This window comes from Hylaeus volcanicus, chromosome 2, assembly GCF_026283585.1.
Source record: "Hylaeus volcanicus isolate JK05 chromosome 2, UHH_iyHylVolc1.0_haploid, whole genome shotgun sequence".
In the NCBI taxonomy this organism is placed as follows: Eukaryota; Metazoa; Arthropoda; class Insecta; order Hymenoptera; family Colletidae; genus Hylaeus; species Hylaeus volcanicus.
Window position 1 is genome coordinate 32,444,072 of NC_071977.1, and position 11,761 is coordinate 32,455,832.

The 11,761-nt window shown below is 36.7% G+C and overlaps 2 protein-coding genes across 4 annotated transcripts; both read left to right on the forward strand.

The window, feature by feature from the left end:
* Positions 1-247: 247 nt before the first annotated feature.
* On the forward strand, positions 248-5,342 carry LOC128872293 (uncharacterized). The gene is made up of 11 exons (XM_054114823.1): positions 248-455; positions 537-630; positions 704-771; positions 865-997; positions 1,077-1,376; positions 1,459-1,680; positions 1,821-1,991; positions 2,061-2,205; positions 2,267-2,434; positions 2,500-2,761; positions 2,958-5,342. Exons 1-11 carry the CDS (start codon positions 265-267, stop codon positions 3,313-3,315), a joined length of 2,112 nt encoding a protein of 703 aa, XP_053970798.1. The 5' UTR covers positions 248-264; the 3' UTR covers positions 3,316-5,342.
* Positions 5,343-6,069: 727 nt separating this feature from the next.
* On the forward strand, positions 6,070-10,287 carry LOC128872304 (ADP-ribosylation factor 1). 3 transcript variants are annotated; one of them, XM_054114862.1, is made up of 5 exons: positions 6,070-6,219; positions 7,296-7,467; positions 7,563-7,672; positions 7,764-7,889; positions 8,136-10,287. In XM_054114862.1, the coding sequence occupies exons 2-5, from the start codon at positions 7,320-7,322 to the stop codon at positions 8,298-8,300; spliced, it is 549 nt and encodes a 182-aa protein (XP_053970837.1). In that variant the 5' UTR covers positions 6,070-6,219; positions 7,296-7,319; the 3' UTR covers positions 8,301-10,287. The 3 variants fall into 3 exon arrangements, with proteins under 3 accessions (XP_053970837.1, XP_053970838.1, XP_053970836.1); XM_054114863.1 differs by lacking the exon at positions 6,070-6,219 and adding an exon at positions 6,234-6,437; XM_054114861.1 differs by lacking the exon at positions 6,070-6,219 and adding an exon at positions 6,235-6,501.
* Positions 10,288-11,761: the final 1,474 nt, after the last annotated feature.

Sequence of the window (11,761 nt, forward strand, 5' to 3'; positions counted from 1 at the left end):
ATAAGGATATCGATAAACGGGAACGTTATTACGTAACCTTGAACGCAAACGTTTTGGACGGAATTGGCCAATCCGTTATTTGCGTGAACAATAATAGGTAGAATGTGTTTTCGAAATGATGCTATTCAAAACTCAATCTATTCCAATGAAAATTATAAAAATTGTAGAGGAACAATTTACTACAACTCTACGAAACATTTGTCGAATGTAATATACAGTATGATTAAATGATTTGGATTGTCCTGTACACACAGCGAGATAAGCATGCATTATCGATGGGAAAAGCGAACGATGCAAGTCGACGAAGCTAAAATAAACGAGCTCAATGATTTCCCTCTGGAGTTGCTTCGCATCAGTCCGAATCATGGAATCTTGTATCCATTTAATGCACACTATTTCAACGTAACCGCCAGATGCAACAATTTACTGCCAAATCGTTACTCGGCCATTCTACAGTAAGCGTACGATAGCCTTTGGACAATCGGAAACAAAGATGGATTTTTCTTCCTCGAATCATTATTTTGTTTGAAAATTAGATTGTACGTGGAAGACATACCACTCGCAGCCATTCCAAAAAAACTACAGTTGCATACCAAGGAGTGCGGCAAGAAAAGACGTAACTGTTTAATCGTAAATAATTATCTCGATTTATTGATCACCCCGTAAACAGCTTTTTTTAGAGTCACTCTAACGTCATCGTTAGTCCGTAGACATTTTGGTCGCCGACGTAAAAGTTTGGGTGCAGTATATGATGAACGACGAATGGAAAACGTGAGTTAATTTTAAATTAGCGCTCGCATACCACCAGCAATTTCCTACGGAATTTTCAATTATTTAAATCGAATCCCCTACGTGATTCAGCAGTAGCGAATCCGAAGAATTGATCGAAAGTATATCCGAAACGATACCAGAATACAAGTACTCGCTGGAAGACGAAGAAACAGAGTGGAAGGATGACACAGACGACAGCGAAGGCTACAAGTCTATGCGTCAATTAGTGAGTCACCCCGCGACCTCTCTTGCATTTTCAATGTCAATTAGAACACAATGAATCACGTTTCCATACGACATCGCAGGTCGCCGACGAATTGTTTTCTCATTACGACATCGTCAACTTGTTACAATTCAAATCTCTTCTGTGGGAACGCATAATAAGCATGGGTATCATCAGACCTACAAGAACTCTGTACATTGGCATCGAAGAAACGTACGGTTTGATCGTGAAGAATTTCTCGAACAATTTGTTGACTTACGCGTGGGGAGACACGAATGGTTTTGACGTGGAAAAGGTGAAGCTCTGCGTGTGTCCCGAAAAAGGAGAAATACAAGCCAAGAACACACAGAAAATCGAGATTACGCTCTTGCCATTGAAAGAGGTTGAAACAGCTACCCTGAATCGTAGCAACGAAAATTGGTATAGACAAACGTGATCGTAACGACACCCTCCACAATTTCCAGGGACTCGTGGAATCCTTGTTCATCCCGTGTTTCGTTGGAAACTCTCAAAAAATGATAATGCTTGGAATCGAATGTTTCATCCAGCCGCTTTACGTTACATTCTACCTTCCATTAAACAACCCTGAACCTTTAAAGGCGAGAGACACCTTCGCTCGAATCGAATGGCGCGTGGACAGCTTGAAAGCTGCTCTCGATTCAGCGGGGAAGATCAAGGAAGGCATGGTACGATCGTCTGACGTACATACAAATTTCTTTCACTAACTGAATAAACATAAGCAGTTAGAGGAGGGAGGGTGAACAATTGTTATTTTAATAAGAAAGTTCAGAAACGCTTTCAAAATATCAGTGGGGATTTTTTGCAGAAGCTTTTGAACAGGTACAAAATGCGAGCGGAACGAGAATTAAAAAACACGAATCTGGATCAAGGAGACGTACTCAAAGATGCTTCTGTAGGCCCTTCGGTATCTGACGTAGGCGCTGAAAACTCAAACGAACAGTGTTCTTCTAGCGCCCGTACTTCTGAAATCATTCAAGTAAAGGATCTGACAAATTTTCACGAAAAAAAAGCGTGGTAATAATGACGCGACGAATAACAATTGCAGATGAGCAAATTAGCAGCGGAAGATAGCAAGCATTCAGAAGAAGATGCCGCTGTATCTGGACACGTGGTACCTTTTCTGGAAACAATTTTACCACCTCTGACGCAACGCGATGTAATCGAATTCTTGGGCTTGTCGTTAAGAACAGGTATCCTTAAAAATTTCAACTATAGTACATTCTTCTAAACGCCGACAAAAACAATGTTCAGTGGAGAAGAAGACTTTCGTAATAAAAAACGAGACTCCGATTCCGTCCAACTTTCAACTTCGGCTGAAAAATTTCTATCCCGTAAAATGTTCCTGCGAACGGAAGTCAAAGGAGGATCGTATCAAGTTCATGTACAAGCAAGTCTACCATCGGAACAAGGATTTAATTGGTACAACCTTTGATCGGTATAGCCAACTGATCTTGAAAATGATTCTTTGTTCTGTTTGTTTTTAGAAGAAACGCTGCGTCGACTGAAACAGCCCAAATCGGGTGTTGTAATTTACGTCGATCCATTGAACTCCGACATGGGACCATTCGAGGCTATACCAGTAAATATTTACGTCTTTGCCGATACTTGGGGCATTTACGTCGACGAATTAGACATCGATATTACAGGCTTGCCCCGGTACACGTTATCGGTGTGCGTTCAAGTCGTTGATCCACCTATATCGTTGTCAATTTGCGAAAACACGTCCACGAAGACACACCATCTCAAGTGCGTCGAAGCGCTAAAAACCATTATTATTATTATCATTAATTCGCATCTAATTATCTAAACACTTTTTTCTTCAATCTTTTTAAACGGAAAAATATTGCAAATATTTGTATTAGTTAGTCAGAGCAAACAACAGAAAAAAATTATTATGTTGGCGATTAGACGCTCGTTGATATAGTTGAATAACGAATTGCAGATTCGGACTGGTATCAGCGGGTATGCGTCTGCAGCCCAGAAAAGTATTGTTAAAGAATACTGGTGTCGTACCTGTAGCTGTCGATTGGCATTCGTTTTTGATCAGCCCTGAGAAAGAACCAATGCCCTTTAGCATTATATACGACATCTACACTCCGTTTACCGATAAATTAGCCAGAGAATTGAAAGCCAGCAAACAAAAAAGTAGAAGTGAATCGCACATGGAGCATCATGTAACGGAGAGGGTAAAATCGAAAATATACGAATTTGATTCTATTGGAGTCGGAGATAGCGTCGCAGATGCATCGAGTACAATACCAAGTGCTTCCGACGAGGCAACGATGTTGACTTGCACGTAAATATTCTTACGTGACGCAGTTATGTAATGAAGTTCTTGATCCAAGTAGCTTTCTTTTTTTTTACGACTCTATGGAGGGTTTGCAAACATATCGGTAGAAATGATGTTTGGGAATCACTGATGTAATAGAATCGTAATCTGCAAATTGATTTAGGACATTCTGCACGACAAGTAGTTACGATTTTAATAGTTCTGTACCTTCGAAAAGTAACAAATATGTAAAGGAAGAAGTAAACGAGTACATGCCAGCTGAAACAAAAAAAGAAAACGATTCCGAATTCAAAGTTTCGATACTCCCTTACTATGGTGCAGTTGATGCAACCGTTTGCCTGGTAAAACGATTAAATTACGATACTAGAAAAAATATTTTAGAACCTTTAACGATAAAAAAACTGTTTCGATACTTCTCAAGATCACTCCCCGGGAAATTTTTGTTTTACCACAAGACAGTGCTTCTGTGACGATCACTATACATCCCGATAAATGCAAATTTCTTAACGGAGGCAGAGACTTTACAGGAGAACTGCATTGCAAAATTTTGGGATTTCTACGAATTGCTCCAAGCGATAAGTTTGTATATTGTTTCAGTCGTATCACCTCGTTATGAAATATTTTACCAACTTGTAGGTATCGAGATAATTGTTACTCTAGACCAGATGGAAACTATTTAACTCCGATAGAAATCGATGTCACCGCAACTATCGTGAGACCACAATTGTTTTTTGATATCTCTAAATATGATAGGACATTCACGTGTTGTATTAACGATGTGATGCAAAATAGATGGAAATCGTTAATGTGCGTAAGAACATTTCGCCATTTTTTTCAAACAAATTAAGTTTAATTCGTCTAATTTTAGACTGAAGAAAACATTCTTCTTCTACAACAAAAGCAGTAACATAACGAATGTTTCTTTTGAAACATACAGTCCATTTCACGTCGAGTCTGTTTCAATTTATACAGAAGCAAATCCATGTAAGCCAATAAGGAATATATGCATAAATGGCCATGGATGTGCAGAGGTAATTTATTCTAATGTTTATTCCAAGGGTTCAAAAGTTTTAAGTGATACCACTGTCATAGGTAGTGATATCGTGCAATGTAGAGGAAGAGTTAATCGAAACCTTATTCCACACAAATAGAAATCAAGAATTGTGTAATTCAGTTATTACATTAGAAGAGTTATTACTCATTGTGCATTCCGATGAAAGCACTCAGGTATAGATTTTCCCCATACTGTATATGTTTATATCTAAAGAAATGTACACGTTCATAAATTTCAGGACGTGGCATTAACTTTAAACATCTGGCTACCATCGTTAAAACTGTCTTTATACACAATAGATTTTGGCAATGTATACGTAGGAGATGCTAAGAAGCTAACATTAGTTGTTGAAAATTTATCGAGTATGTTTACTTGAATAATTTGTTTCATAATTAGATAGATAATTTTTGTTGCTAATATGGTACCTTGATTAAACTTTAAACAGTATGCAATTACAAATTTAATGTCAAAAAGAAGTTCAAAAACGAAGAATTTATAATTGATCAATCAAAGGGAATGCTAACAAGCCATTGGAGCAAAGGAAGCATTTTTGTAATTACAATTTCTTTTCAACCAAAGTAAATATGCTCAGAATATACTCTTAATTACACTGTTAATTGTGTTTGTATCGGTGCTCAATTATGGTTTAATATATAGAAAAGCTGGCTCGTCAATGGAAACGTTAGAAATAATAACTAACGACCCGTATACTACAGAAGAATGCGAGCTTCGTGGAAATGGATCCTTAGATGAAAAATATCACATTCCAGGCATATAAACGGAAGGTTATACTAACAAGTAGCCATTATTGAAATAATTACTTGAAATCTAGTTAAAATTAACTGTTTACTTATTCTGATATCAACATCTTAATCAACACGATATGCTTTATTATACATCGTGTATTGTATATGTATACATATAGTATAGTATAGTACCGATAATACTTTGTACACAAGAACTAGAGCATAATTTTACAATTTCTAAACGAATACCTTTCTCTCCAACTTCGATGAAACAATCAGTCTCTCTGGAATGTCATTATCGGAATTTTTAATTAAAGAAAACGCGTTTTCGCTTTCATGAGTGTGCGCCTTTCCATGAATACATGTTCCCTTCAATGACGTATTTTGTAGGTAAACAAGACGTCCTCCTAGGGTCTCGAACAAAGAGACTACCCAAAATCGAAAGGCAAAAAATCATTGTTGTTAACGGTATACAATATACAAAGAATAAATGTCTTTATTTAAAACTAAGTGTAAATATTGACATTGTTAAATTTATGTTTTTTAAATAGAATCATTTTTGTCGTAAATGATAAATAAAGCAAAATTCACTATAACGAACCGATGTACAATATCACAGACCAACGACCACGCAAGATCTAAATGAAGTAGTAAAAATAGGTATTAGATTAAATATAGGTACGTGTATTATATATGAATTATCATTCCGAGATATTATTTGTAGGTTACGTAACTTGTTTGTCGTGTTGCTTCGATAATGAAGAGATAGAATTTAGAAATATTTTTTGTTCGCAAGTTCTCGAATTTCGTTTTGCTTGGGGCCCCATGAAAATCTGATGCACTACTGGTTCGCTTGGTTACCCACACATTTACGGAATTTTTGATGACTTACCGAGTTCGTCACGGTCTCGCCACCTATCGTAGTAAATGCGAATCATCCAAGATTTTCTCTATCACGTGATCGGTCTAACCAATCGGTGAATTTTGAGGGCCCTATACGTGGCATAAGGCATGAATCCTTTCCACGTCCGCCATTTTGACATACGGTACTTTTCGAAGAGTGTTGGTTTTATGTTTTATCGTTTCTCGTGAAAATAATCTTTTTTACTGAAACGTAAGTAACGCAAGTGACTTATACGAGCGACGTGACATTACGGGGAAAGTCTCGGTAATCAGACGACGTTTATAAATATGGAAGTTTGAGCGGGGAACCTTTCGACGATTCGCTGGGGAGTAGGTCGAAGGTGACAGACAACCGGGTGTACGCAGTGGCTTCGCAAACCGCACAATATCTTCCGCCTTGCTCGCAATACCTCGGTGTTGGCGTTTTAGGTAGCCGATCACGTTTTAAAAGTGCATAGATCACCGACAAAAGACTCTAGTGTGATCTCTAACGGTATGCTAGTCCGATAATCATAGCGATGTATTAAAACGAGAATCAATAGCGGGCAGCGTGAACATCTCGTGTGTGTTTCTACACATTGTCCTTTTTCTTTTTTTGTTTATTTCTCTCGTTAATCCGAAATCTATCATTCACGTTACACAGAATATATCTTTTATTCGTCGTGCACACTTGGTAAATGTGCAGGTTAGCTTTTTCGGCTTTGTGTCAGCAGCGTATCGGTACTTTACGCATGTTTCTGCTCGTTGGCTCTGTCGGCGTAATATCAGTTTTTTTCGTGAAACGTGTCTCTTTCGTTCATTCGCATCCATGTGTCTCGAATTTTTTACTCGCCCCGATCGTTTTTACCTATTTCTTTTTCGTTTCATTCGTAATTATCATAGTTTTTTCATCCCGAAAGAATTTAAAACCCCAACGTATTGTTGCACGTCGATTAGTCGTACGTCGTATAGAGTTACATATGTCGAGCATATTTCTTTCTAGACTAATTTTAAGTACCAAATTCGAACGATAATAAAGTTATAATTTCGTGATAACGTGTTTTACGCCTTTATATATTGTTAAATAATACTCTTGATCCAGCATTAATTTATTTAATTATTTCATCATTCCAAATAAGATATCGGTTATCTATAATGCGAGCTTGTAAATTACTTCGTATTACTATATTTTCATTATATTGTCTATTAAGAAAAATAAAGAACCGATAATGTCATACAATATTGTAAACTGTTAACTTGTAACCTGGTTCTGTTACTAATTAAATTTTGATTTTTAATTTGTTATAGGTATTTAAATAACCAACACCAGCCATGGGGAACATGTTTGCAACATTATTTAAGGGCCTCTTTGGCAAAAAAGAAATGAGGATTTTGATGGTGGGTCTTGATGCAGCGGGTAAAACCACAATTCTGTACAAATTAAAATTAGGGGAAATTGTTACTACAATTCCTACTATAGGTAAATATGAAATTTTATTTGTAAATGTAATTATATGGCGTTCTATAAATTAATGTTGCACAATGAGATTTACCAATTTTGAATTTAAATTTTAGGTTTCAATGTAGAAACAGTCGAATACAAGAATATAAGTTTTACTGTATGGGATGTGGGTGGCCAAGACAAAATCAGACCTCTCTGGCGACATTACTTCCAGAATACACAAGTATGCTGTCCATGTGTTCTTCGTTTGTTTTTGTTTATGTTAGTTATATTTGATATTCTTTACACATTTATTAATTGTAATATGGTTACAGGGGCTGATATTCGTTGTTGACAGTAATGACAGGGAACGTATCGGTGAAGCGCGCGAAGAATTGATGAGAATGTTAGCAGAAGATGAACTTAGAGATGCAGTACTCCTTATATTTGCTAACAAACAAGTGAGTACAATTTTAAATGTATTAATATACGTAGACTCGTATATATTTTATAGTAGTATAGTAACGTACAAAACGTTTCAAAATCTAAGACGCGTATCGTTTGTTGTGTAAATAATATTCTATATAAACATGTTGGGTTTATACCAAGAGGAAATTTAACAATGAAACTATGATCTAAAAGGAAATCAATTAGCGAAGTCTGTTTATATGTTTTGAAGCACGTATAATAAACGAGCGTTATTCTAGGATCTGCCAAATGCAATGAATGCAGCAGAAATTACTGACAAGTTGGGCCTGCACTCTCTTCGTAATCGTAACTGGTACATTCAAGCAACGTGTGCCACAAGTGGAGATGGACTTTACGAGGGTCTCGATTGGCTCTCCAATCAGCTCAAAAATGCCAATCGCTAATTGGAACATCGTTCCGTCAACATTCAGTTGCTATATTAACATCATAAACATCAGCTGCACACCTGTCCCCCCCATGAATGAGTAATAATGTTAAAGAGGTAATACTAAGTGCAAACTGCAAGATCTCTTGGATCTAAAGTGGAGGGTGGAAAGATTATCGAAAGTTGTCAATGTGCCAGGAAGTTTTTGGGGGGAGGGGAGTGGGGAAACGGCCGGAAGCACACATTCGAACGGCCACACAGGACTATTGCCTTGTGCAACTTATTATTATAATTATTATTATATTAGCATTATAGTTACACTTTTTACACAGAGATACCACGAGAAAAGTGGAAAACTTGGAAGTAATTGTATTAAAGTACCTAACTCTGAAACATACAATACACATTCGTTAATTAATAATTTGAATATCTTTGAAAAAAAATTTAAGAACGAAAAAGTGAAGTACCCACGGTGTTGTCAGTTTGAACGCGTTGGACATACTGATTATCATAATGTAGCTGCATATTGTACATTACATTATATAAATATGATGATAAAAATGTGATCAATAGATGAGAGAATGTTGCTCTGTCCATTACATTACAAATGTCACATTGGCCCATCAGTTGACATGACAAATGCAGTGAGTGGTAACTGACGGTGCAATGACTTACTGTTTCTAGTTACAAAAGTTTGTTTCTATTTTTTTAAGTTTTCAGTGGTATACGTCGAAAAAAATGCAAAACGAAACTATACAAAATGGTTGTCTTACTGCTTGGCTATTGGCAGGTGCAGAACTGCACCCTCCTTCACCTGTTCGCAATAAGACTAACAGTTAGCCAACCATGTATATCTCAGTGTAAAAGAGATATCATTTATTTATTGCACCTTGATAAGGTAAAATTAGATTATTGTCAACATTCCGAAATTATGCATCGATCGTGGCGGGAAATGGAGATGAATCATTTTTAAAGACGTGAAGAAAGTGAGAGAAAGATGCTTAAAAAAGTGAAGTTAAAAAAGAAAAACTAGGAAAGAACCTCTCGCTGCAATGAGAGATAGGCCTCGCAATTTTTAAGCCAGCAATTTAAACTGGCATGGCAATTTACCAGATGAAGCCATTTTCGCAAGCCCTTCAATCTCCTAATGTTTTCCTGTCCTCGAAATACATTGTTTTTACAAAATAATCTTCCCCTAACTGATCAAATCGCCTTTTCGTCATATGCGAAGATTCGTATAATTATATATGAATGTTTAAACAATTTGTGAAATATACTGTAATTGTGCTTTATGTAGTCTATGTGTTATTTGCCGTTAAAATAGTTTGTTTTTGTTCTGGCTGATTATAAATAGGATATATAGAGCCCTCGGTTTGGGGTGCATGCATATTGTGCAGAGAATGATCAGGATAAAGGGATTCTGCACTGATGCGAAAACAATAATTTAGAAATATATATATATATATATACACACGCGAATACATACAAACCATATATATAAATATATTCATATACATGCATATGTATACAGATGTATATACACATACATACATATACATATATGTTATAAACAGATGAAGCAAATGCACCTCTATCCTCGTGGCTTTGCGATCAGCCTGCACGCATCCCTCATTCAGACGATGGTACTTCAGTTACGAGCACGATTACTTTTTTTTCGTTACTAAAGACTGCGCACTGCCCATACCGCATGTTTCATTTTAGTCTATTAAGTTTCCCCTATTTTTTATTGATCTAATCTATGATTTAATTACGGATAAATTACGAATTATAAATTTGTATTGTTCGGAGAAACGACAAAAAAAAAATGAGACGTTTACGGTACAGTTTTATTCGTAGATTGTGTGTGAAAGATATTTTCTTTCGATTTTTAATAACGTGTGTGTGTGTGTGTGTGTTTAACGACTAAAGATAATTATGGATTTTAACGAGGATATTATTTCCGCAGCTCTGTCAGAACAAAAATAAAGAACGTAATATTTAAGGTGTGTCGATAAAGTTTTATTACCGGCACGCAAGTCAACGACCCGTTATCAAAAGAGATATGCAATCGTTATGAATTTAATATTTGTTTACACTTAAATTTCATACATCTCGCTGGCAATGGAATGCTGCTACTTTTGAAACCTATAAGATTGCCGCTAAGAAATTGCAAATAACAAGCAACTGCGTATTTTTTTCATTAGTTCATTACACATAAAGAAGAAAACTTGGTAAGATTGTAAAGGTTAGTTGTATATGTTTATTTTTTATTCGTTCATTTTAGTGTGCGTTGATTCGCTTGGAACTTCTGATTACTTCATAGGGTTATTTATACGGTTGGGTGATTGATTACAGACGATCGGGAATCGATATTGAAATTTACATATATTTGTTGCGTTATCGCCGCGACAACGATAAATGGGTTAAATGCTTATAAATTGCATTCATGACATCTCTCTCATGTGCATGACCTCAGTGTCGTGACATTTTCCCGCGCGTAACCTTCGCTGTATGAGTAAGTATCCAATACGATGCATTGTCATTTAACTTCCACTGTGTGAATTAGACGTGTGAGTAAATCCGGTTTCGTTAAGTATTTGTTCGGTATATAAATTAGGTAAATATAATAAAAAGCATTAAGTTCTTGAATTTATTCGATTACTTAATCAATTTAGTTGTTCGCGTTAAAAATTCCGACACGCTAGATTAGACGAGATAGAATTCTTGACTCTTCGTAGCTTACATCGAATTATTTGCCAGTCGAAGAGGTTAAGATGTTTTACTCGAAAAAGTCTCGCGACAGTTGTCGCAACTAAATAAACGATTATTTCAGAAAAGAATTACCTCGTATTGGAAACTATGATATCGATGCAGTAACGAATCGTCACGCTTTTTATTTCCGTGGAAACTACCATTACAAAAAAAAAGATGGCGCTTTCAATCAAACGGAAGGCGACGTTGTCATTTGTATCTATTCAATGTACTTCCTATCCATCACTTGCTTATGGTTCCCGCGCGTCGCGTATGCCGTTCGCGATGTGAATGTAGCTTGTGAAACGGCGCGAAGCCGGTGCCCCTCGTATTTTTAGAATTATTAACAACCTGCGAAAGAGTAACGATCACGTATTGAATGTCAGACGAAGCTGTTTGTGATAGATATGCCTCGCAGACGGCGCCAGGCATCTTCCCGTCGGCAATAACGAACCGTTCAGGTTACTCGTCGTCGCAGCCTTTCGAATCGCGCCGTTTTTTCACAACCACGACATAAACTGTTGGAAGATCCCCAAATAACAAATAGCGAAGCGAAAGGCTCGACTGCTGCTCGTCCACGGTAAGGAAAGCGCAATATCCAAGTGTACACTTAGAGTCTAGGCTCTAATTTGAAAATATACTAATATCGAAGGGTTTTGAAGAAGAGAGTTTCGCCTCTGTCAAACTGCTCTGCAAGAACAGCCTTCACGAAATTGGTAATTGCTCGCA